This window comes from Pteropus alecto, unplaced genomic scaffold (genome assembly GCF_000325575.1).
Source record: "Pteropus alecto unplaced genomic scaffold, ASM32557v1 scaffold7, whole genome shotgun sequence".
Lineage (NCBI taxonomy): Eukaryota > Metazoa > Chordata > Mammalia > Chiroptera > Pteropodidae > Pteropus > Pteropus alecto.
Genome location: NW_006494614.1, coordinates 41,315,620 through 41,342,244, shown reverse-complemented (window position 1 = coordinate 41,342,244; position 26,625 = coordinate 41,315,620). Strand labels below are relative to the sequence as shown.

The following is a 26,625-nucleotide window of genomic DNA, read 5'->3' as shown; positions in this document are numbered from 1 at the left end:
ATATAAGCAGCCAAAGGCAAAACTTTGAGTATCTCTCATATTTAAGGGCTTTCCAATGAAGAAAGAGGTTGTCATAAGAGAAACAGGGTAATTAAAATTATGGAGTTCAATGAAAGAGAAGACTTTAAGAGTAAGGTAGTAAACCACACCCAGAGTGAAAAGGTAAGGATGAAGGAGGGAAGGAGCTATTGGATTTGGAGCTCAGGTTGCTGATACCATCAAAGAGACTGGTTCAGCAAAGAGATAAAATTACAGGCTTAAAGAGAGAGTAGATGTAGATACAGGTGGACACAGCTAATCTTTTAAGATGGCTGACAGGAGAGGGAAGGAGCTGGAACATCATTCAGTGATACGTAGGATGGATATCTCAGGATCTGGTGTTTTGAAAGAGAAAGAAAAAGACCAATGGAAAGGGAGCAAGATCCATAGGAGGTAGAAGGGGATGGGCACAGGTGGAAGAGGTACCTCTGGGCAGGAGATATGCCTTAAGCAAGAACACCAGTACAGATGGAAATTTTTTCTAATATTGAAGGGTTAAAGGGTTGGATGGCCTATAACATGTTAGGTAAGATTGGCAATTACAGGCATGAAATTGTGAGCTTTAGGAAAGTAAATGGTCTACAGCCATGCCACCCTGAACGTTCCCAATCTCGTCTGATCTTGGAAGCTAAGCAGGGTTGGACCTGGTTAGTACTTGGATGGGAGACCACCTGGGAATACCTGGTGCCGTAGTTGGCATAAGTAATGTGGAGAGGGCCATTCAGGAAGGCAGGACAGGATTGCTGAGCAGGGAGGAAAGTTCAGCTGAGATTAGCAAGCAAGTATTAACTATGGTTCAAAGTGCCATGATTTCGTGACTTCGTTATCTACTACAAACTCCATGTTTGCAAAAGCTTCAAGGGGTTTTACTGTTTTAGATGTAAATAGTTACCTTTCCAGTAAAAATAATTATTCCATACTTATCAATTACAAACCCATTAGTGCTACAAGCATGGTTTTTCCTGGGGTGCACTTGGTGTTAAACTATCAGTCTTCAGGGGGATAGCCTTAGGACACCAGTCACTTTCTAATTTGAAGAAATGGTTGAGAATTTCACTACATTTTCTTTTATTATCAGGATTGTTTTTCCTAAACAATTGAACCCCCCCACCCCCACCCCAGTGTCTTCTTTGTGGATGTTGCAAAATTGTGAAGCTAATCAGGACCCTTTTTCAAGTCAGCTAATAGTTGAGGAAAAAACAATTTTGGATTTACCTCTGGCTACGGGAACAGAACTTGGTAGGCTACATTTTTATTGGCCTCATTTCTGCCTCCAATTTGTGCCTTTGCTCTGCTCCTCTTTCTTATTCGTTTTTGTTTTCTTGTTACACTTCACATATCCTAGAAACCACTTTAAATTCTTTTTGAAACCAGATAGAACATATAAATATTTAACACATAAGTACTTAAGGTACTTCAAGCAGGTTAATACTTGTGGCAATTAAATAAAAAGTGTGCCTGCAGTTACAAGGCCATGAGACCCAAAAAATCTTTTTGAAAATCTTACAACTCTCCATTTAAGAACAATGGATTAGGTATAGAGCAGAAAGCCAAATTTGTAACCATAGAGAATTATATTGCCAAATGTATGGAAAAATTAAGACTCAGGTAGATGTTTGCCTCAATTCTTTTTGTATGAGGACATATAGCATAATTATGCCCGAGAATTTAAGAGCAATTTGCCTTCTTTAATTTGGACGCTTTCAATGCAATTAACACTATTCAAAATCACTATCTTGTAATGGTTAAGAAGATGGGCTCAGGAGCCAGACTACTTGGTTTCAAATCCCAGTCTAAGAGCATGTGTGACCTCGGGCAACATACTTCACTGTTTCTTCACTAGAAAAATAGTGCTAACAAAACGTACTTCATAAGACATGAGGATTTAATAAGTGTAAGGTGCTTAAAACAGTGTCTATGCACCATTTAAGTGCATGAAAAATTGGTAGCTATAATTATTTTGGCTTTACACTTGGGAAGACTCATGAGCCACTTGGGGTCCAAGCCAAAATTTTGGACCCAAACAAGTGATGACTAGAACTGCATTCCAGAAGCCCAAGCCAATGTGCAGCCGAAGATCAAAGAGGAGCCTTTCCAGCACAATGCTGAGAAATACCTAAGGAAATCCAAACTTCAATTCAAGAAAGCTCTCAGTTAATGGTACTCTGCACAGGTCTGATACCACAATTCCACATTAATTGGCTCCTACTAGAGCCCTACTGAATTCATTTATTAAAATAACAAATATTTATTGAAAGCCTGCTTTATCATGCAGTAAGTTTTAAATACCACACATCAAAAAAACCAAAGCACAACCACACCCTTTCCCCCTTATGGCCTCAAAACATCGTTGTTAAATAATAGCTCCTAGACATTACCAAAATAGCAAAAACGCTTTAAAGTGTTAGACCGGTCATAAATTTAATGGAAATCACAAATATGAGCCTATAGCAATTTTAAGTCTTAAATACTGAAAACATAGTGTGACGGCACTAAGTAAGTAAACTTTAGGGTCCCATTAGTTGGAGTCAGTCCCACATGGGAAGAATTTGGTAGGAGTTAAGATTAACAACTGCTTAGTCCCACTGGATCATTCGCTCTTCTTCAGGAAGAATACTCCAGTTAGGGGAAGCCACACCCCGGGCCAGCCAGTTGAAATCGTCAACGTCGTTCCAGTTATTTTTGCTCCTATCTAAACCAGAGCCCTCAAAGTCTTTGTCAATTCCCGGGTAGCTCCAGGTGTAAGGGGCGAACTGGATCCCGCTGCAGTCCTCCACGATGGCCCTGCTGGTCACCTGCAGGAAGATGCGGGTGTCTCTCGTGGTGTGTACGCGGAGCTGTTGGCAGGCCACAGCCAAGACGCACTCACTGCAGTCCTCCAGGAACACAGAGGTGGACACCGGGCCGCAGAGCACCGTGCAGTTGCGGGCCTTGGTCAGCCGCAGGGTGTTGGGATTGCCATACAATTTGATTGTGCAGTTGCTCAGTTCGGTCAAAAGGACGTCTCGCTGGTGCAGCTCCTCTGCTCTCTTCTCCAAGACTTGGGACTTCAGGTTGGAGAAACCGCAGACCCAGCTAGAGCTGAAGCCTCCCTCCTCCTTCAATGGCGGCGGGGAGGCCAGGATGCCTTCCGCCGCAGGGGCGCCAGGAGCCGCATCTACTTTGGTGGCTGGAGCAGCGTCTTTCCTCCGAGTCCTGAAAGCGAAACGCTTCTTGGGCTGCAGTTGCTGGCGCCGGTCGGCCAGGGTCGCCTGTAACCGCGCCAGCGCCTCTTGTCCCTGCCGCACGTCGTAGGCGGCGAGAAACAAAACCGAGTCGTTGAGAAGTTTCTGCAGCCCCTGGAGCCGAGTGGCCGCCTCTTCCAGCCGCTCGACAGACTCCCCGCCCTCCAGAAGCTCTTCCACGGCGACTCGCTCCCGAGCGAAGGCGGCGGAGAAAAAGTCGCTCTTCTCCTCCTCCACCTCCTGGTTCTGCCGCTTTTGCTTCCGCCTTTCCACCTCCAGTTGCCGTTCTTGCTCTCGTTTCTGAAGCCGCTCAGGCACCAGGCTCCGGTCCCGCTGGGACCCCATGTTCCCGTTCCCCACCGCAGTAACAGAGCAACTGGCAGTCTCCATCTTGACAGCAAGCTTCCTTTCTCCTGCCTTCCTTCTTCTGGGCGCGCCCACCGTGAGGCCTCCCACCAACGCGTCCTGTGATTGGCCGGCCACGCTGACGTCAAAACCCCTCCCCATTTGCTTCGCCCATTGGTTCCTCCGCATCGGAGGGGCGGGAATATGGGGAGGGGTCGACTGACAAAGGGGGTGGAGAGACAAAGGTCCTTGTGGATGGGTGGGGTGGGAGGAAGGCGGGGGAAGCTTTTTTTCCTCTTAAAGGGGCAGGACTTATATCCGGGATTGTGGGGTGAGTTGCAGCAGCGGTAGCTGCACATGTGGGTTTGTTTATAAGAACAAGGTTAGAAACTCGCAGGCCTCCCCCTCCCCCCCAGCTCCTCCTTACTACCCCTTTACAGCCCAGAGATCTGCTTCTGGTGGGGGGAATGTGTGCTTGTGGTGGGTGGGGGGACAGGTAGTGGTGAGGAAGATGGAGGGGGGGTTTATTGCACCGCCCGGCCCGCGCCGGAGGAAGCGGCAGCTGGAACAGCTGGCTAGGGAGCCGCTTGCATGCCTCTGGTTTTTTCTCTTCTTTTCCACCACCCCTTCCCCCAACCCATTCCTGCCGCCCCAAAACCCTTATCCTACCCGCCCCCTCCCCCCTCAGCCACTGCAATTCGGCGTGGCCTGGGGCTCTTGGATCCCCGCAAGCAGTTACCGGGGCGGGAGAGAGCGAGGGGCACCGGGATGGGAGAGACCGGGTTCTTCACTGCAGCGGGGTTCAAGGGGCCCTGGGGAAGCCTAGAAACGGATTACTATTTATTTATTTATTTTGCCGATTGCTGCAGTCGGCGGGGTGGGGGCGGGGGGGTGAAATTCCACACCCCCTTCCTCTTCCTCCCACGTCCTCCCCCACCCTTCGCTGTCACTCCCTCCGCAGCTGAGTGCCCGCTCGCCGCACCGGGGTGAGACCCCAGCCCCGGGCTCTGCGGCTCTCGGTGGGGCCCTGGGTCTTTAGGAAAGCGATGGGGGAGATGTTACATTTTGTCCAGAGGTGGTGGGAGGGATTTGTCACCGGAAGTGAATGAGCCTAATCTGAAGTCGGGACCAGCCCGAGGTGTGAGTGGGCAGCCAGGACTACGCAGTCCTAGAAAAACCCAGGGCAGCGCGGGCCGCTGAGAACCGGGACGCGGTCCCTGCTTACGCGCGCGGCGACCTCGCGTGCTCAGTGCAGGTCGGCGGAGCGCCGGGGCCTCTATGACCTGGCCCGCCCTTCCAGTCTTGGGTTTCATCCTTATCTCCACCCCCGTTCCCGGCCCCCATCGTTTTTTAATTGGGGTATTTAACTGCCTGAGAAACTGTCACTTGAGATTTCTATAATATGCCTGCATTTTCATGCAGACGAAGATGGGAGGAAAGAATTAAGATTCATCTCTCCAGTCCTTCACACCCCACTTTCTCCATTTCCATTTAAAACAAAAACAAAACAAATTTCTGTATTTCACTGAAAAGTTAGCACAGGTCACGACATTTGACAAATGTCGCGCGGGGGTTGAGGGTGTGTTGTGTGTGTACGTGCACATGATGGAAGTGGGGGTACTGAAAATTCTTGTGCGTGTGCTTGTAGTATACTTCGTTTTCGTTTGCTTTGTTTCATGAGCAAGCTAGGTGAGGCTTTTAGGTTTTGTGAGGTATAGTTCTCACACTGGTGAATGAAATGTAGCTGGTTATCTTGTCTAAGTCATATGGAGGAATGCGAAAGCTGCTTTGTTTTATGAAGAGTTGATTTAACCAAGGAAGGTTTAAAGAAGATTTATTTTGCTAGGAGAAAAAAAATCCTGACCTTCTCTTAAGTTTTTCAGTAATTGGATTTGTCTCACAAAAATTAATAAAGTTTGTAGCCAAATAAGGTTTGTTGGACTTGGAAGTTACAGCTGGGGTCAGGCAACATTTCTGTATTAGTCTAGTGAATCTATAAGTGGTTGTTAGTGTTGTCTATATCAGAAGTGCAATTAAATGTCATTAAACCCTTTCAAGGATTTCGTTTCTGCCCAACAACAGGTTTTAGCATACAGTCCAGTAGACTTTGTAAGTTTCCGAATATTTTAAGTTGGCTAGTTTCAAATTTTTATGAGAAAGAAGCAGTGAAGGACAAAAATGAACAGGTCACAAGGCTGACCCAGTGTGTTGGAGGCAGTTTCAAAGACTGATGTGAAGCCTGAGTGGGAATGGGCAGGGTTCTATGGTATGGTTATCATGAAGCATTCATTGGCTTGACGGTTCTTTACAACTGCTAGGTGAGGTAGGTGGTCAAGACATGGATATAAAGCTGCATTTCTGAGTTCAAAAGCAGTAGGAAGGCTGCGAAACCTTTGACACTGCCAGACTGCGTTTGCATCATCTTTTTGACTTTTGAGGGCAGTTGATTCAGTTTGCATCCTTGAAATGGATCCCAGCTCTTCAGAGGTAAGTGCCTGTTGCAATGTGTTGCAGATGATGTTACAACAGAAATGTGACAAAAGGCAAGCAGCCATGAGTTCTGAATCCTGCTTTCAAAGATACCTTAAAAGACTTGCAAATCAAAAGAACTGCTCTAATGTCTATTTTAGACATCTTAAAAAGTGAAAGAATTCTAAGGTATTACAGACTTTAAAAAGTACTTAACAAAAATTTAGGTACTTTGTGGTTCTAATAGCTTGATTTATTTTTTAACTTTTTGAAAATTTCAAACATAATAAAGTGGAGAGAGGCAAGTTGCATGTACCCATCACCCAGATTCAACAATTATCAATTTGACAGTTTTGTTTTTTCTAAAACCCTAGCCGCTTCCCCACCCCACCTCATTCTGATCATTTTACAGCAAATCCCAGACATATTATTTCATATTTTACAATCTATAAATATTTCAATATGTATCTCAAAAAGATTAGGACTACCCTTTTAAAACTTAACCACAATACTATCACCACACTCCAAAAAAGTGGTTATATTTTCTTAATTCCTCTGATTATCTTATAATTTGCTTTTTTGTTCTTTAATTTTGTTATTTAGATTCCACATATAAGTGAAATCATAAGGTATTTGTTTTTCTCTGTTGACTTATTTCACTTAGCTTATAATAAATACCCTCTAGGTCCATCTGGGTTGTTGCAAATAGTAAGATTTCATTTTTTGCGGCTAAGTAATATTCCATTATATATATATGTACTACATCTTCTTTATCAGTCATCTATTGATGGGCTCTTAGGTTGCTTCCATATCTTGGCTGTTGTAAATAGCACTGCAGTGAACCTAGGGGTGCATATATATTTTCAAATTAGTATATTGGTTTTCTTCAGATAAATATCCTATAATTTGCTTTTTTAAGTTATTTTATTTGAATAAGGATCCAAACAAGTTCCATACAATTGTGTAGTTAATATGTCCCTTAAATCACTTTTAAATTCTTCTGTCCTTCCTTCCTCCCCTCTCATCCCTTCTCAATTGTTTTGTTTGAAAAATCCTCATCATTTGTTAAGTAGAGTTTCCAACAGTCTGGATTTTGCTGGTTGCATCTCCATACTTTTTGTTAGATTTGAAATATTTGTCATATGTATTTTATCTTTTAATGTCATAAAGTGAAGGTTTATGTATTGATATGCCACAGGAAATCAATAACCAAGTAGTGAATGTAGTTAAGCACAATAAAATGGTCTTTAGGTATGGCTAGACAGCAAAGGATAAAGTCTTTTGGTGTTCTATGGAATTTGTTCAGGACCCTGTATTGTGGGAAATATCAGCCACATGTAGACAGAACAGATTCAGGCTTGAATCTGTATTATAGTAGCTTGATGGCAGAAGGAGGTGTCACCTATTCATTCATCTTTTAGCAGACGTTGAATATATAGTAGATATAAAGCATGCATTAAAGAGCTCTATATGTCAAGTATCAAATGGTAAGCAAATATTCCTACCTTGGTCACTGACTTTTCTGACAAAAGACAGTGAAAGATGACAGCCGTGGGGGTATATGCTGTTCTTGAAAAGGCTCTAAATTGGTCTGCCCCTTCCTTCTACCTTTGCCCCTGGTTCTCCTCCTTCTCAACACCTTTCACTCTCTGGAACTTTTTTCATCATCATACACCTAATGCCTAGCACAGAGGCTGGCACTGTTTATATAACATCAGTTTATTAAGCTTACTGTACCCAGCACTGAGCCAGGTAGGCCCTCAGGCTGCCAAGCTAAATTAAAAAGGCATAGTCCCTATCCTCCTTGAGGAAGCCCAATCTGTGCAAATAATGGCACAAACATGTGAAATTGTAACAGTGACAACTGACAACTGTTACAAAGGAAAGAAGAACAGAGAATACCAGTAATTGGAGGTTTGACCTTGTTGGGAGGTCAGTGAAAGCTTCCCTGAGGGGCTGAGTCTAGAGGCTCGATTCCTGTAGCCCCTCATGCATTCCCTATAAAACTCTTCAGAAACTTATCACTCTTCCCAAGACCAACACTGCCTGTTGACAGATGACCTTGCCTACTCTTTGCAGAGAAAAAAGGGCACCTTCCCCTCCCTCCTATCTTACTTATGACTTATCTGTGAAGTTCCACCTCTTTTTCTCACCCAAAGCAAAGCTCTCCACCTGAGTTCCATGTCCCTTCTCTCCCAGTTCCTAGAACCTCCAGCCACCAGTCATCCTCTATTTCTTTGGGATCTCTAATCTCTTCTTTGGCATCTCTAATCTCTTCTTTGGCGTTTTCTTTGGCGTCTCTCAGCAAGCAAGTTTCTTCAACTTAAAACAATTTTCCTTTTGTCCTAATATCCACCCAAGTGAATGCTCTATGTTTTTTCCTTCTCTTAACAATAGACTTTTTATTCTATTTTTTGAAAAAAATCTTGGGGAGGGGCAAGTAATTAGATTTATTTTCCACGCAGCTTTATTGCCATAGAATTGATATGTGACATTGTGTGAGTTTAAGATGTACGTGATTTGATATGTGTATACATTGTGAAATGATTACCACAATAACGTTAATTAACATAGTTATCTTATTTTTAATTTATGTGGTGAGGCCTTTCAGATCTACTCTCTCAGCAGCTTTCAAGTGTGCAGTACAATAGTGTTAACTACAGTCACTGTGCTGCGTATTACATCCCCAGAAGTTGCTCATCTTATAACTGAAAGTTTCTACCCTTTGACCACCTTTGACCACCTTCACCATTTTCCACACCTCGCAGCCCCTGGCTCTCTGTTTCTATGAGTTCCATTTTAACAAGAGACTTTTAAAAACAGTAACCTACATTTGCTGTGTTCATTTTCTCAATTATCATTCCCTCCTCAACCCCTTATCATCTGACTTCTGCTTCTGCCATTTTATTTGAAACTGAAATTGGCTTATTGTCACCATTCTCTCCTAACTTTCAAATCCATTTTTTTTGTAGCTATAAACTCTCACCTCTTCTCAAAGCACATCTCCCTGTTCTTAGTTCTCTGTCCATCCTTAAACACTGCTGCTTGTCTCTTTCACACACCTCTCTTTATCTACCCCTTAAATATCCATGAGGTCAGAATTCTATCCCAGTACCTTTTTTCTTGTTTCTCTCACCTCCTTTGGCAAGCTTACCCTCTCCCAGGGCACCAAGCCTTGTCTACATGACTCTTGAATCCCTATCTCTTCCTTTCACCTTTCTCCTGAGCCCAAACCTAAAATTCCAACACCAGCACCTTTCTAGATATTTCCATGTAACTATCTACTATCCATATGTAATTACCTGCTATCTAAAATACTTCATATTTAAGATGGCCTAAAATGAAGTCCTTACTGCCCCAGTGTTGTCTTTTTTCTTATATACGTAAGTTTCAATTATTTATTGCTGCATAACAAACCAACCCAAACTTATGGCTTAAAACAGCAATAATTTATTATTTCTCATGATTCTGTGGACTCGGCTGAGGCTGTAGCCTCCAAGGCAGCCTCATTCACATGTCTGGGGCCTTGGTGCTGACTGTCAGCTGGTGCACTTCGCTTTTCCCCTGTGTAGCCTCTCTCACACTTGGTTTCTTAGTGCTGAGTAGTCAAGCTCAAGCTTCTTCACATGATGGCTGGCTTCCACAGGAGCAAAAGCAGATGCCCCCTAGCCTCAAGGCTTAGACCAGAATGGACTGGTACAATGTCATGTGTAGTACATTCATTCAGTCAAAGCAAATCACTAACCCAGCCCAGATTCAAGATGGGGAGAAACAGACTCCACCTCTTGATAGGTGGAGCAGCAGGCATTTAAAGGGATGGAAGGAATTATGGGAGCCATCTTTGCAGATAATCCACTGTGCTGTGTATCTGTAGTTTTGTTAATTCTTTTATAACATTCGCTATGTGCCAGACAATGGCTGAGCATTTACATGTATCACCTCATTCATTCTTCACAACATCCCCGTGACATAGGTACTACTATTATCCACATTTACCAGATGAAGAAATGAAGAGGTGAAGGTGTCTTGCTCGGGACTGAGAGTAAGTGGTGGAGCTAAGATTTGGATTGAGGCAGTCTGATTTCAGAGTCCAAGGTTTTAATACTGCCTGTCTGATCAAGATACCACCTCTGATTATGCTCCTGATACCATATCCATAGTGTTCCAAGCAGGAAATCACAGAGTTATCCACAGAGCCTCAGTGTTTCTCACTGGTCTGCCTAGTCTGCAAGTACTGTTATCTTTCTCTCCGCTGTGGTCCCTTTCTTCATGCCTTGTCCCCCTCCTCGTCATCTCCTGTATGTGCCCATCTGGTCCCCTACCTTTGTGATTTCCTGAATTCCCCCAGTGCTGCATGCCTTAGCCACTTATTGCCCTCAAATACAAGCTGATCACGTCACTTTACCTAAACTATTGGCTCCCTATTGTCTAATACTGCTCAGACTCCTTAGTTTGGATACCAAGCCCTTTACAACCTGTCCCCAGTGTGCCTTTCTAGCCTTATTTCCCACCATTGCCTTTACTCTGCCGTTACCCCAGCATACTATGCTCATTCATTTCTGTTCGTTCATGCTGCACTTACTTAATCAGCACTGACTATATGCTAGGCATTTTTATGGGTAATGGTGGTACAGTGATGAACACAGACAGCGATCCCTCAGAGCCTACAGGCTAAGTGAGGGATACAATTACAAGGTAGTGTGATATATACTATAATGGGAGAGATCTTAGGTGCTGTGATTACGTAAGGTTACTTAACCCAGACTAGGGGAATCAGGTGGGAGTGCAGGGTGTCTTTTAAGGAAATCTAAGCTGAATTCTAGAGAATGAGTTAGATCTAACCAGGTAAGGGAAAAAGCAGAGTTGTTTATTCATTTGTTTCCACAGACATTCATGGAGCACCAACTGTGTTCCAGGCACTGTTCTAGGTGTTTGAAATACAGCAGTAAACAAGACAGACAAAAATTCGCTAGCTTCATGGCTAGGAAGCTGGGAAAGTTCCAGTGTCTCTAGCAACAGAGACAGGGCATATGCAGCAAACCTGGATGCTAGACTAGAGCAATGACCTTAATTGTGGCTGCACTTTAGTATCCTGTGGGAGGCTTTACAGCCTCCTGATGGTCAGGCCTTCCCTGAATAAATCAGTCAGTCTCGGAATGGGACTTTGGTGTTGGTAGTTTTTAAAGCTCCCCAGGTGGTTTTAATGGGCAACCAGGGTGTTAGAGGAACTGAAGCACGTTGAAGCTGAAAGTGAAGATCAGACTAGAGGTTAGAGAGGTGGGCAGAGGTCAGACCATCAAGGGTTTCATGAATCCTATTAGGAAGTTTTCGCTTAAACTCTAAGGCAGTGGGAGCTGCTGAAAGATTTAAGCAGGATAATGACAGGATCAGATTATCCCCCCTCCCTTTTTTTCCCCATTAACAAAGGATCAATCTGGATGCTCTGTGTGGAATGGATTCAAATGGAGCAAAAGTAAACTGATGTCAGTTTGAAGGCTGTTTGTTGCAGGAGTGAGGGAGAAATGGTATTGGGATACAGTGATGAGAGTAAGGATAGAAAAGGAAGGGGAAATATGTGAGAGATGTAGGAGACTAAACAGGACTCAGTGGTTAACAGAAAGTAAGAGATACAAGAGGGCAAAGAGTTATGGAAAGTTCCAGATTGAGAAGCTGGGTTTGTAGTGACCTTGGTGCCTGAGACAGTGAACCTGGTGGATTGAGTTTGGAGAGAGCTGGTGGGACCATTTGGGACCTGCTGCTTGCTCTTTTGTTCTCCTGCCTGTGATCCTGTGCTTTATCTCCTACAAGACCTGTTTTATACAACTCTTCTTCCTAGAAGCCTATCTGGATTCTTCCTTCTGTTGGCTCTAGATGAGTGTTTATCAGCTTGTGAAATCAATATCCATTTACAGAAATCTATTCTGCCACTTGGTTTCTTCCAAGCAAGGATGTGTTTTATTCCATGCCAAATGCTTGGCACAGTACCTGGTACACAGGAAATGCGTAATAAATGCTTGTTAAATAAATGTGTTAATGGATGAAGACTTGGGCCAGAGGCAAGATCTCTCCTAGGACTGTGATTAGAAGGGGGTCAGGGGGCTTGTTCTTGTTTTTAGGGTAAGGGACTGAAGGAGTCTAGGGGCAGAAAGGAGGGTATTTGCTGAGCTGCAGGAAAGAGGCCTTGTTAAAGAGGTGCCTAAGCTATTGATTCTAAGATAGAGTGAGATGTAATCAGCTATCTAACTTGTTTTTTGAATATAGTTTCAAATTTCTTTCACGTCAAAAGAAACATAAGTCTCTTAAAACTGTTCTGCTTCTGTTCTTTGTCTCTTCTCATCAGTGAGGTGTGATGGTGGTAATAAGTGGACAGGTCTGAGTTTAAATTCTGATTGCTAGCTCTGTGGCATTAGGTATGATATTTAACTCTCTATGAATTGGGAATAAAGAAAGATATATTTCTCCTGGGATTGTTGTAATATTAAATAAAGTAATGTATGGAAAAGTACCAAGTATTGGACCAGACCTGTAGTAGACTTTCAACTATTGCCAGGTTTCTTTCCACCTTCCAGTCACTGGACCATTGTCTCTTTGCACTTCCCACCCCTCAAATTGGGTGGTGGAGCCAGAATTTGCTGTGTGCATCCTGACCTTCGTAGAAAGGCCCCTTTAATGATTCTTCTATGAACAGTTCTCTGGCCTTTCTGCAATTCTGGGGAATATTTGGGCCGAATTGATATATAAATAATGCTGCAAAAGAAAACCAAAGAATCCTAGAAAGACTGAACTGGGCAAGCCCTGAGGGATTCTTTAATACAAGGGCAAAAACTGGCTTATACTAGAAGGAAAACTCAGGATTTTTTTTCACGACACTTGATTCATTCCGTTTAAAGCACTGTATTGCGAGATCATATCTTTTCTCTCTCTTTTTTTAAAGTATTTTTTTCATGAAAGCCTGTCTGAAATCTTTAGTTTTGGGAACTACTGATTTAATCTTACCTCACTTTACAGATAAGGGAGTGTAAAACAGCCGTATGTTATGTAATATCAATGGAATGTGCAGGATTTTCACAAACTCCAGGCTCTATTTGACTCTGGGATCCATGAGGGCTGTGGTTGTATCTGCAGCATTCCATATGCCCAGCATACAGCATCATGCCTGGCATGGAAGGTTCACAATAATTATCTGTTGGGGAAATAAATGAAATACTCAGCCCAAGCACTCTAGAATCCTAGTTTGTAATGATATTTATTCTTCTTGATGGAGCCAGTAAACGCCTTGAGGGACCCTTGTTCTCAGTTGCCCAGCAGGGCTGGTGTTCAGTGAATGAATGAGCCCCCAGGTCACATAGAAGTCAAGCTTGTCCAGAAACAGATAATTCAAGAACCTGATTGATAGCAGGAGCCACCAGTTATTTCTCTTATAATATTTCATTTACTCTTCATGGTAATCTTGCCAGGAGGGTGATGGTTTGAAGCAACAACAATTTTAAGATTCTTTAAAAGACACAGCCAAATTTTAATTCCCAAACAGATGTTAGTTTTTTTCCCCCTCTTTAATCCCCTCCCCCGCTTCCACCCCGACCTATGAATGTTGCCATCTCCTCTTCAGAACTGGATCTGTGAAGGCAGGGCGTCTCCTCCCACATGCTCGGGTGTACACCCGGTGCCTGGTCCATGGTGCCACCTGGGGTGCGAACCCAGGTCACTGGACCATTGTCTCTTTGCACTTCCCACCCCTCAAATTGGGTGGTGGAGCCAGAATTTGCTGTGTGCATCCTGACCTTCGTAGAAAGGCCCCTTTAATGATTCTTCTATGAACAGTTCTCTGGCCTTTCTGCAATTCTGGGGGATATTTGGGCCGAATTGATATATAAATAATGCTGCAAAAGAAAACCAAAGAATCCTAGAAAGACTGAACTGGGCAAGCCCTGAGGGATTCTTTAATACAAGGGCAAAAACTGGCTTATACTAGAAGGAAAACTCAGGATTTTTTTTCACGACACTTGATTCATTCCGTTTAAAGCACTGTATTGCGAGATCATATCTTTTCTCTCTCTTTTTTTAAAGTATTTTTTTCATGAAAGCCTGTCTGAAATCTTTAGTTTTGGGAACTACTGATTTAATCTTACCTCACTTTACAGATAAGGGAGTGTAAAACAGCCGTATGTTATGTAATATCAATGGAATGTGCAGGATTTTCACAAACTCCAGGCTCTATTTGACTCTGGGATCCATGAGGGCTGTGGTTGTATCTGCAGCATTCCATATGCCCAGCATACAGCATCATGCCTGGCATGGAAGGTTCACAATAATTATCTGTTGGGGAAATAAATGAAATACTCAGCCCAAGCACTCTAGAATCCTAGTTTGTAATGATATTTATTCTTCTTGATGGAGCCAGTAAACGCCTTGAGGGACCCTTGTTCTCAGTTGCCCAGCAGGGCTGGTGTTCAGTGAATGAATGAGCCCCCAGGTCACATAGAAGTCAAGCTTGTCCAGAAACAGATAATTCAAGAACCTGATTGATAGCAGGAGCCACCAGTTATTTCTCTTATAATATTTCATTTACTCTTCATGGTAATCTTGCCAGGAGGGTGATGGTTTGAAGCAACAACAATTTTAAGATTCTTTAAAAGACACAGCCAAATTTTAATTCCCAAACAGATGTTAGTTTTTTTCCCCCTCTTTAATCCCCTCCCCCGCTTCCACCCCGACCTATGAATGTTGCCATCTCCTCTTCAGAACTGGATCTGTGAAGGCAGGGCGTCTCCTCCCACATGCTCGGGTGTACACCCGGTGCCTGGTCCATGGTGCCACCTGGGGCGCGAACCCAGGACCTTCTGTGTGTAAAGCAGACGTGCTAACCGCTAAACTATGGAGCCAACCCCCTAGTTTTTAATATATATAGAGTATGCCTTTTCTGCCTCAGTTTCTTTATGCCTCAGTATAAGGGAAATAATGACATACAAAGTTTTAAGAGAATTTAAAGGCTTTTATAGACATGCTCATCCATTGAGATCAGTGCTTTTAAAGCATCCTGGAAGTTGAAAGTCAAATAAGAAAAAGAAAATTATTTTTCTTTGATTCTTCTGCCTAGTTTTAAGGTTTCTTCTTTAGGTAGGATTTTATTATTCGCTATGAGATGCTACTTTTCTGTGAAATACTATAAACCACAGGTTTTCAAACCAGAGGTTCTAACCCAATAACATCATGAACCCCAGATGGCAGTCTGCACTAAAAAAAATAAAATAAAATAGAATATAAGATGTCAGAGGGCACTGTGTTACATAAATAAGCTTATATTATATTTATATATTTTAAAGATACACATGACTTATGAGATAAAATGTATTTATTCTTATAGGTTATGGTCAAAAAGGTTTGAAAAAATGGTTTTGTGAGTGATGCCTTGCACATTATGGTACACAAAAGTGTTTATTGACATGGATAAAGGGATGTCTTTTGTGTCATTGTGACATGGTAAAATAAGGAAATATGAATGCTGAGCCAATTCTTGCAAAATGTCGAGTGGGAACCTATTCGTGCTACAGATATTTTCTCTTCCTTTTGTTTGTAAGAATCAAGAACATTTACTTATAAAAAGTGAAAGATGCCGACTTGGACAAGGGAACAGGTACACATACAGTTAGGAATGTAGATATACAACAGGGGCTACATCCAGTATAAGGCATTGGTGGCTCCAACAGTTGTGAGTTCTCTCCAGGAGGGGTCCAGTGCTCCACGACATGTAGTAATTTGAAATTGGCTGAGGCACAAATCTGAGTACATCCTAGGAGGCCAGGCCTATGGGTGGTGACAGTCATTTAGCTCATGAGTAAGCCACATCCCTTGTCCTCCATATGCATTTCAACATGGCATGCTATTTTTTTCTATTCTTTGTCTTAAGAGCATAACACCCTTACAGCTTGTTTCTGTCTGAAGAAAGACCATCAAGTGAATGGTGAAGCTTGAGTGAAATTTGTAATATGAGGATATACCGAGAAAGATAGGCCCTTGACAAAGGTGTGATTCCCCAGAAAGCCAAAGCCACTATAGGTATCCCTGCATTCTACAAGTTGGTGATTCCTGGAGCTCTCTGTAGGTAGCTCTAGAGGCTGTCAAGGATCTGTGTGATATGCTTTGCTGCCTTTTTAGAACCTGGGAGTGAGCCTTGATTTGAGGCAGTATTCATTTATTATGTAGCCTCCAGAAGGTAGGAATTTAGTGTGTAGAAATCTTCACATTCGTTTAAAAAGAGGAAAAAAGAAACGTGTGTGTTTGTTTTTTGCTTGTTAATTCCAGTACTTCTTGATCAATTGCTTTAGGAATGGCTATAAAGTTCTGATATTATCAGAGTGGTTGCGCTCTTTAAGATTCTGTATTGTCTGTCTCAGGTTTGCCCACAGCCAAGGCCTTTCCACAACTCTGGAAGGGAAAGGAAGAGTTAGGGACAGGATAGGGATAGTCAGTAGACAAACTAGGACCAGATTCTGCTTCTACCGCTACACTATGGAGCCATCCCTACCCTTTTTCTGAAACACATATACTGGATAATTGGAGGAGGGTGGGGTTCACCCCATCCCCGTTCTCCAGTAGTTCTTGATCTAGAGCTAGCATTCTGTAATGTGCCTGTAAGTCGTAATAGCAACCGTAGAAAGCGGGGGCAAGAGAAGAGTAAGAAAGAGGCTTATTAGTTTATTGAGATATGAGAAATTGTGCCTCACTTTTTATTTAAAAAAAAAAAATAGGCTGAGAGTCATTCATTCATTGCTATACCATAGATGTCACCAGGAGTCTGACTCTGCTCTGTCAGCTCTGCACATGCAGAGGCCAGGTGGATACCTCACCGGAATCATTTGATCCAGAGAAAACTTGTCCATGCCACCCCAACTGATTGTAATTGATTCAATGGCCATTTTTTGGGTACGTGCTACCTCCAACACAAGCCAGGTGCCTTGATGCAGTAAACACTCAATAAATGTTAATTTAATGTGTTGATGCAAGATGCCATAGCTAGCCCTGGGGTGAGGGGAGGTATAAAAATGAACAAACATAGTCTTATCTCCTTGAGGCTCCTGAGCCCAGGATAGACCTGGAGACAACTAAGTAAGTCAAGCCGACTGCAGTGTGTATTATAAAGGAGGGAAGTTCTGTGGAAGCCCAAAGGACAGAAGGAAGAGGGGCAAAGAGAGGAGTGAAGGAAAAATGAGCAGATGGGGGAAATAACAGAGGAAAGCAATGTCGGGCAATGGGAAGAACAGAAGCAGAGCTAGGAAGGCACCAGTTATATCTGAGGAGCTTGGAGTAACATCATGTGGCAAGAGTGGGGAGCAGTCAGAAGGAGATTTTGGGTGGGTGGAAGATGCGGCCGGAGCCTACAGTCATTCCTAAGGCAGTGGGGACCCATCGAAGGGTTTCAAGCAGGGAACAAGGCATAGGATTTGTGTTTTGGATAGAGAAGTTGAACAGAATGGATTGGAGCAGGAGAAGTGCTGTCTGTTGGAAGGCTATTGCAGAGGTTCCTTGGATAAATGACAGGGCTTGACCTAGGGCAGTGGAAATGAAATGGAGGTTGTTCAAGAATTATTTGTACTTGAAAGCCAGTCTGTGAATTTATAATGGGCATGAGCCTACCCAACCACTGGGATGATTAGGTCAGCTGGCCAGAATACAACTTTTTAAATTGAAGTACATTAATAATCAAAGGATTACTCTGTGAAAATGGAGTTAAGGCAAAAGGAGTTGGATGGTCTAAAAAGACCTTTTACTCAATCTACAGCAGTTTTTACATAACACTAATAATAAAGCTTAGTCTCTGGTGAGTGGTTATCCTTCCCTCTCTGGAGGAGTACTTGGCTTGCCACAGCAGGAGGAACTGCTCCCCTGTTCTGGAAAGGAGCTAGCTGGCGGCATATTGGTGTATTCGAGGATCTTTTGGTTGCAAGAAAGGGAACTCATAGAAGAGCAAGTAAGATGGGGAGTAATTATAAGGAAGGGGAGTTTTCTGACCCAAATACTAGAAAGGCAGCTAGGCCTCATGGGGCTTAGAATATCATCAAGTACTTTCTCCTCCCCTCTGCCCTCCCTCTACACCCAGTGAGAATCTTTTCTCCCTGACACACTGGCCTTTCTGTCCCATCCATTTGCATGGCCCGAAAATATAACTGCTCCAGAATGGTGGCTTTGACCCTGAGTCATTCCAGCCTTATAGTCTGCCCCGACAGTTGACCCAATTTCCCAAGTACTAATACCAGAAGAGAGAATTTGATTGCTTTAGGTTGAATCAGGGGTCTTTCCTTAATCTAGTCATGCTGAAGATGTAATGTGACACATTCTTTGAGAAAACAAAATGGTAGTAAACAATGTATAACTCTAGTATATTGGTATTATTGTTCAACTCTTTTAGACTTCATGATACAATAGCTCACTGTATTAGCTGTCTATTACTGTATAACAAAGTACCCCAAAAGTTAGCAGCTTTAAAACAACAGGCATTTATTATATCACAGTTCTGTGAGTCAAGATCCCAGCAACAGCTTAGCCGAGTGTTTCTGCCTTAGGGTCTCTCATGAGGTCTCTCAAGCTGTCCCCTGGAGCTGCAGTCATCCGAAGGGTGAGCTGGGGGATAATCTGATTCCAGGACATGCAGAAAACCTTGGTTCCTCACTGACTTTTGGCTGGAGACTTCAGTTTTTCACCATGTGGCTCTCTCCATAGACTCAGTGTCCTTAGGACATGGCAGCTGGCTTCGCCCAGAGTGAGTGTTCCAGAGAAGGCACCTAAGATGGAAGCTGCTGTCTTTTATAAGCTAGCCTCAGAAATGATGAACAATCACTTCTGCCCTATTCCATTGGTTACAGAGACCAACCCTGGTACAATGTGGGACAGGGTCTACAAAAGTAAGAATACCAAGAGGAAAGGCTTATTGGGAATCATCTTGAAAATTAGCTACCATACTGAGTCAATGAACATTATTTAGGGCTTACTCTGTGCCAGGTGCCAGGAGTTGAGAGGTATATTACATGGTTTTAGCCCTTGAGGAGCTCACTGTTTAGTATGGGGAAGCCATACAAAAACAATACCATATGTCTCCTGAGCACTTGCCTCTGTCCACACATCTTTCACACCGCCACCACACTTATCCTTATGAAATTCAAATTCATTCATAGCAGCCTCTTATTTAACTGTCCTTAATGGGTCCCCTTTGCCTAGAAAGTTTTTAAAATTTTTTAATCACCCCCTACAAGGAAGAAATACATTTTATATCACAAACCAGGACATACATACATAGACACATTTGTAACAGAAACATATTTTACAATAGTTCACTCCCTCACTAACTGCCATGTAGTCTGATATTTTCTATTCTGGGCTATTTCATTTTTTTAATGAAAGCTGGTCACAGTCTCATGTATTTCACAACGTATTGCATGTGACATGCAATGTGGAAAGTAGCCTCAAGAATCAGACTCCCTGCCATGAGCTACAAAGCCCCTCACTGTCTCCCTGTCTGGAGCTCCCCTTCATTTATATTTAATGACCCTCCCCACCCCAACCCACCCCACACACAAAGTTCCTCTACTTGGAGCTCTTTCCTCACTTTCCCCACATTATTTGGAGAACCCTTACTCATCCTTTAAAACCCAGCTTTAAAGTATTTCTTCTTCCCCTCTCTCCTTGGACAGAAATGCCTGCTCCCTCCCGTGGCCCCCAGAGCATTGCAGTAACACTTGGTGACTGTCCTGCCTCCACTTCCAGCCTACCCTAGGACCAGGTTCCCCAAGCCCACACGATATATTTTCATTGAATCTCTCCAACCGTGTTTACGAAGACATTGAACAAATTAGCATCACTCAAATGACGATGCTGCAAATGAGCAGTGTGCAAAGTTAGGGGGTGTTGCAGGCAGGTTCCTGTCAGGGGAGCCACGTGCTGCAGAAAAAGGCTCCCTCCCTCTGCGGGCCGCTGGCTCACCCATGCATCCATCTCAGGTACAATTCTCACCGGAACTTACCGCCGCGGTTCATTACCTCGGTTCAATTTAGCTGCTCTGGTTTCTTTTTTGTTTTTTTTCTACTTTTTTATTTGCTTGTGTTGATGAGGACAGCCTAGTAAGAAATGGAGCTTTAGGCAGTGCAGATAGAAAGGCCTCTATATCTGTACCCGCCCTGCAGGAGAGGGTTTCCTTTCTGAAGTGGTACGGAAGGAGGGTTTTGAGGTTTTTGAATATTTGCTTCTAAGTATCTAAGTAAGAGATTTGTTTGCCCACATTTGCACTCTTCTTGGCAAGGTAGCAGCCCGACAAAATATTTTCTGGTTGGTTTTGCCTATACGTGGTTTTCATTTTTGAGGGGAAGAAGAATTGACACCTTGGTTAAATTGTACGAAAATATAATGGCTGCTTTTTACCAAAATACAATTGCTGTTAAGGCTGGAAGCTGGTATGATTCCCAGGCCCAGCCTCTTGGGAGTTGCTGGTAGACTATGCTGTGAACCATAACCGGAGAAGAAAAAAAAATTAGACATGAGCCAAAGCACTTAAGTTATTCCTTCTCCAGTATTCTCATTTCTACATTTGTCAATGGCTGTGTAACTGCCCAAGGATATGCTGACTTGATTGTGATGTGTGCATATTTGAGGGAGGGAGGTGGGAGAGAGGTGAAAACAGACTGTAAACAGATAATTACTGTAGAGTGTGATAAATAGTATAACAGAGGTGTGCATCACATGCATAAAGAGGGGAGTCATTTTCACTTTAAGCAGGATTTTTCAAATGAGGGTTGCCCCCATTAGAGGATGGTAAAATCCACTTACAAGGTGGCTAACAGCATTTTAAAAAATGAAATAGAATAGAATGAAATATATCAAGTTGAATCCTCCATAGTAATCTGTATTTAGATAACGATTTTCAAAACTGTTGTTTCACATATATTTATTGTGTTGCAATGTGAAATCTATTCTTGAGAGTGAGTTTCAGGCAAAGATATTTGAAAGCCACTGCTGTAGGGGATGGAAGAAGGCTTCCCAGAAGAAGTAGTATTTGCGCTGGGCCTTGGCGAGTGGTGGACTTGCCCCAGAGGAAGAAGGGCATTCCAGGCAGAGGGCAAAGGATATGCACATGTCAGGAGGAGTTTGTTCGGGGGCAAGATATTCTCCGTGATTGGACCGCAGGGTACTGGGAGAGGAGCTGCTGGAGAGGGGAGACAGGTAGAGCTAATTAATGAACCACCTGAAAGTACATATGTGGTTCCTTAACTCTCCCCAGAAATTTCATTTCTCTGGTGATGGGTTTGGCCTTGGGAATCTATTTCTAATAAGCTTCCCCTAGCAGTGAGGTACTGACGGAGGTGTGACACAACCAGCGCTGGATTTTAAAAAGGTAACTTAGACAGAAGATTGGTTGGAGGGAAGTAAAATTGGGAGGCCAGAAAGAGATGAAAGCCTGAATTTAGGTGAAGGCAGTTGGTGGAGAATGGGTGTGGATTTGAGGCAGGTTTTGGAGGTGGGTTGCACGATTTAAGGGAGATGAGGGAATGAGAAGAAAGCATAGACAATCCAGAAAACCTAGGGGCTTGGTCTATGAACACAGAGCAAGAGACTCAGAAGGGGAGATAATTACTTGAGTTTTGGTTTCTGCCCATGGTTAGCAAGAGTAATTCATTGAGTTTTCACCATGCCCCATGTAACTCTACCTCAAGAGCATACAGGTCCTTTGCTTTGATTGCCCATCTCTAAACAATCTCCTGATTGTCTTAGACCTGTGTTTACCTGGCTCACAGAGGACAGGTAAATACATCTAATAGCTAGTTGATCAATATGATTCACAGTGAGGGACATGTATAAACTTTTTGGGGTACAAGAGTACTTTGCTCAGGGTGTCACCTTTATAGTATTAGAGTACCTAAGAAATGGAACTAGTAATGACAAGATTTAGGAAAGAGAATTGTATGGTCTGAGGGCTATTTCATGTAGACACTTAAAATGCTGGATTGTATGTGCTCAAATAAGAATGTGGCTCTTGAGTGATCAAAATACTTGTGGAGGTTATACTCCCTCCATTTGTTGTTGTTGTTGTTGTTGTTTTTCCAGTATTGGTGCCTGCTTAGTGCCTACATATTTCTTTGTCTTCAACTTGTATTTACGAGTCATATTTTAGGGTGTTTCCTCTTTCAGATGTGTTACCTCTTGGTAGTTTTATTTTCCTAAAGGACACTGACATTTATTGAGCAAGCCCCTTTACATGAGTACCCTATCTTAGAGGCTGACTTTCTCACCAAATTCTGAGGGTGCTTTATAGTAGCACCCTACAGCCTACGAGACCTCTCTTCTACTGCCTCTATAATCCACCATCCTCGGGGGTATGGTGGAGTGGAAGGAATGCTCTGTTTTGGAGAGGTTAGGAGTTCTGGTAGAGCACCACAGGGGCCTGGGAGCTGGTAGGTGACACCTCCCAGCCAGGCCTTCCAGCAGCAGGTAGTGCCCTCCTAACCTGATGACTGTCCTCCCCCTCACATACTCTGTGGGGAAACAGGCTGGATGTGTAAGAGTGGGAGTGCTGAATGCCTCTTTTTTTTTTTTTCTTAACAGTTCTGCTTATACTCCTTATCCTTGTACCAAAAGCTTGTAGGAGTTCAGATTTTTTTTAAGTCTGTCAAGGAAAATAACCAGCTTGAAATATGTCATGACTAGAATAGCCTTAGTCTCTACAAAAATGATTTAAGTGTTTATATTCATGCATCAAATAAAATAATATGTAGGCAAAGTATTGAAAACATTTGTAATCACTCTAAATGAATTGCTTGTTTACCATTGCTTTGAAAATGATTCCATTTTACCTCTGATAATAGTATTATTAACCACAACATTAATGGCAACTATTGCTGAGTATTTACTATATACCTGGCACTAAAGGCAGGGTTTTGTATGTCATTTAACTTTTCCCCTACCAACCTGAGATATAGGTATTGTTACTTTAATTTTACAGATGAGAAAACTGAGGGGAGCGAAGTTAAAGTAGGCCAAGATCACATGGCTAAAAAGTGGCAGTGATAAAGCTCTAATTGATGGGGGTCGGGGAAGAACTCTAAACCATAAGACTATACTGCCTGTGATCAATTGGACAATGGTTTTATGTGTTTCAGGGAGATTTACTGTACTCCCTTAATATATAAGGCTCTAGGTAGAGATATACTCATTTCTTGTATTCTTACACATCTTTGTGGACGGAGCTGTTTTTCTTTTATTGTGCAAGTATTGATTGTGACGTAAGTATGTCCAAAGTACTCTGTTAGGCTCTTAGAAAATGGAGAGCCCTTGAGGAGTTCCCTATCCATAAGGGAACAGAAGAGAGGTATATAAGGTTGAATCATATGAGATTGCCACTGGGAATTTACACAGGAAGAGTTCACATGATTCAGCCTGACACACAACTAAAATAAGGTGACATGCTAAACTTTTTACATACACTAGTTCCTGAATCCTTAAAATAACTTTCAGACATAAGTACTGTTATTATCCCCATAATGAGGAAGTTGAGTAAAGTCACTTGCCCACAGCCACACACTTGGTGTATGACAGGTGGAATTTGAGCCCAGGTCAGTCTGAGTTACAGAACCAGTGCACTTAAGCCCTGTAATGTAAGTTCCTCTAGAGGTAGAAATAAAGATATACACCTTATTTATGCACATTGAGAATTCTTAAATTTTTATTTCACAAACTCTACATAGAACACTCATCTGGTATATTGCTATTTCTGTGATCTGGACACATCTGGTCATGCGAATCACCACCTCAGTTCCCCCTCTGAGAATTTGCATTTTCCCCCTCTGAGAATGGCCAACTAACAAGGGGAACATTTGGAGGGGGCACGTGCGTGTACACACACACACACACACACACACAAAACAGAAGAATTTTCACTTTTAATTGTTATGTGGACATTGGGCCTGTTTATTTCAACTTTAATTACATCTTTTTTTTTCCCTGTGTCCAATTGCCCTTCTTTCTAGGTCACCTAGACAGATGAGAACCATAGAAGTAACCATTTAATTGTACATAATTAAATTATAGGCAATACAATTAAATTTATGTGTATATAGTCAAACCAGTTTAAGAATTTTCCTCTTAAAAAGTTTCCTAATCTTGTACTCAGGTACCCAAATTCTGTCTGTATAAACCATAATTAAAATTTTACATAGGTGTATCCCTTATTTAAAATGTTTTTAATCACATGGGGAAAATTAAGTTGTTTTTGTTTGTTATATTAAATGATTTCAATTTTGGTGGTGCCTGGTGAATCTGAAATTCTCCCCACAGCTATACCAATATTTTGCAGCCCTTCAAAATGTAAAATTAGATTGACAACTGGCATTCTCGAAGTAGGTCTTCAGGTAAGCAAAGGGATGTCCCCTCTGCCTACACCACAGTACTGAACCCTGTTTATTTTCAAACAGGGAAGACTTCTTGTTTTCAAGATCCTTTTCAGGACTTGAAGAGAGGATGAGTTTTTGTATCAACCTGACTTGAGTTTCTTCCACCAACCTTTGTTAGACCGATGACTCCAGGCAAATTACTGAAACCACTGGGAGCCTCATCTTCAAAATCAGGATAACTAAGCCTTATTGTACAGGTTTTCATTAGGTTCATACAATAATGTATTTAAGGATCTAGGTGGCCCTTAGTAGACCTTCAGTAAATGTCAGTGCTCTTATATTTGAGCATTCTTTAAAAAGCCTGCAATATGTATACTCTTTACGGGTATATGAATTGTTTTGTTTGGCGATCTTTTAAAGTCAGATTTGTGTTTCTTTGGGGTTTGTGCAAATTTGGGAGAATAGCTTTCTGAAATCCATTAATATTTCATTGGAGCTATGGAGCAACAGCTGTAAAACTTGCTTGGTTGGTCCTAATTGCAATAATACATGGACTCTTTTGAAATGTAATTCTTCAAAATGGGCATTATAATTAAATTCCAACCAATCCAAAGGCACTTTAAAACATGTTTAAAAATTTCCCAAGCCAATTAGAAAACTGGTTGGTCCAACTGTCAAGTGCAGAGAAATATGCTAATTTATGCAAAGACTACTGTTCCAGGAAGGCCTTGGCTGAATGAGAAGTACAACATGTGAGAAAACACCTCAAGGATAATATGTGATACTGAAATCACTGAATGTATTTTTAAGGAATATTTAAATACAAAGCACACATTGTGAATGACAGCGGCAGTTACTGGAACAAAATATGGTTTTCTTTTTTAAAAAGGATTTTCTATCTTGAATATGACAACATTTATGCTTACCTTAACATTTATTTTGTGCAATATAGTTACCGTATCTTTGTATAAGCAGGCAAGGTGCACCGTTATTACCATTTCATATTCTAAGGGGATGTAGAAACTAAACAATGTCATGTAAATTAAATCTAGGGATAATTTTATTTAGAACTCACTAAGTATCTGCGGGACATGGTTTTGAGTATTTTTTATCAGCAGAACCCTTTGCTATATGAATTACAAACTATGATAATTTTAGAACATTTCTGAGACTTATACATGCATTTTTAAAATCAGCATTACATTACATTACAATTTGTCTTTTACCTATCCTTTATGTTTATTTAAACTAAGACAACAAAATCCCCACTATATTTTTGTGGGCATTTACAGGAAAAATAAATGTAGTTAACCTAGACCACAAAAGCACCCTCTCCCAATCCACTATCATAGTTAACATTTACTTAAATGCTGTGGAGCTAGCTAGTTTATGGAGATATCTCCAAACTGAGATTGGAGATTTAAAATGGATGGTAACTACACTTAAAAGATTGAGTGGCTCCCTTTTTAAAATGGGATTATGTAATGAAAGTTCCACAAATGTGTTGATAAAGGATATCTACATACAAAGAGAAGGCAGTAGGAACTGGATGTTTTGAGTGGAACTTACTCAGTTCCTCACCTACACCTTGGCCGCTAAAGTTGTTTTGTTTTTTCCTGTTTAATGTTGACATACAGGTTTCACAGATAAAGTTTCACAGCATTTGGGAATGGAAAAAGTGGGTGTTGCAAAGGAAAGCCTAGTACATTTAAAAGTTAGAATAAATCAGTTATTTGCGAAATAACTGACCCTTTAGATTTTTTTTTTTAAGCATATGCAAAGAAGTATTTACTAGGGCTTGTTCTAAATAGAGTTCTAAACACTGTTTTTTTTTAAACACCCCCCCTACACTTCGAGCTAAAACGTGTGTGTGTGTGTGTGTGTGTGTGTGTGTGTGTGTGTGTGTGTGTGCAGGGCGCCTGCGGAGAATAGCACGCATCTTGTAGATCTTAATTAAAAATAATAATAAACCTGTTTCTTGAATAAACCAGTACATTTATGAAGTTAAAAAGAATCCCAAAGGAAACAGGAATTAACAGCTTTGGAGAGCTTGATTTAAAAAAAAAATTTTTTTCTTAATTAAAAAAATCCTAATCTCCACATTTTTTGCTAGGCGAGAACCGAAGTTTGGAGGTAGACGAGCAGGCGAGCGGTTTGCCCGGGCGCAGAGCATGAAG

At 42.0% G+C, this 26,625-nt stretch overlaps 1 protein-coding gene, 1 long non-coding RNA gene and 1 other non-coding gene across 3 annotated transcripts; 2 read left to right on the top strand and 1 right to left on the bottom strand.

The window, feature by feature from the left end:
• Positions 1 to 616: 616 nt before the first annotated feature.
• LOC112474807 lies at positions 617 to 735 on the top strand. Its single transcript, XR_003044541.1, has one exon. It is a non-coding gene; the product is annotated as a 5S ribosomal RNA (ribosomal RNA).
• Positions 736 to 2,226: 1,491 nt separating this feature from the next.
• Positions 2,227 to 3,761, bottom strand: TBCC (tubulin folding cofactor C). Its single transcript, XM_006926547.3, has one exon. It carries the CDS (start codon positions 3,651 to 3,653, stop codon positions 2,616 to 2,618), a length of 1,038 nt encoding a protein of 345 aa, XP_006926609.1. The 5' UTR covers positions 3,654 to 3,761; the 3' UTR covers positions 2,227 to 2,615.
• A 72-nt stretch (positions 3,762 to 3,833) lies between these two features.
• Positions 3,834 to 26,625, top strand: LOC112474607. The gene is made up of 3 exons (XR_003044471.1): positions 3,834 to 3,990; positions 5,927 to 6,095; positions 26,562 to 26,625. It is a non-coding gene; the product is annotated as an uncharacterized LOC112474607 (long non-coding RNA).

What these genes read in the sequence shown, in the direction of transcription:
- TBCC (XM_006926547.3), bottom strand. Translation starts at nt 3,653, where the DNA reads ATGGAGACTGCCAGTTGCTCTGTTACTGCGGTGGGGAACGGGAACATG.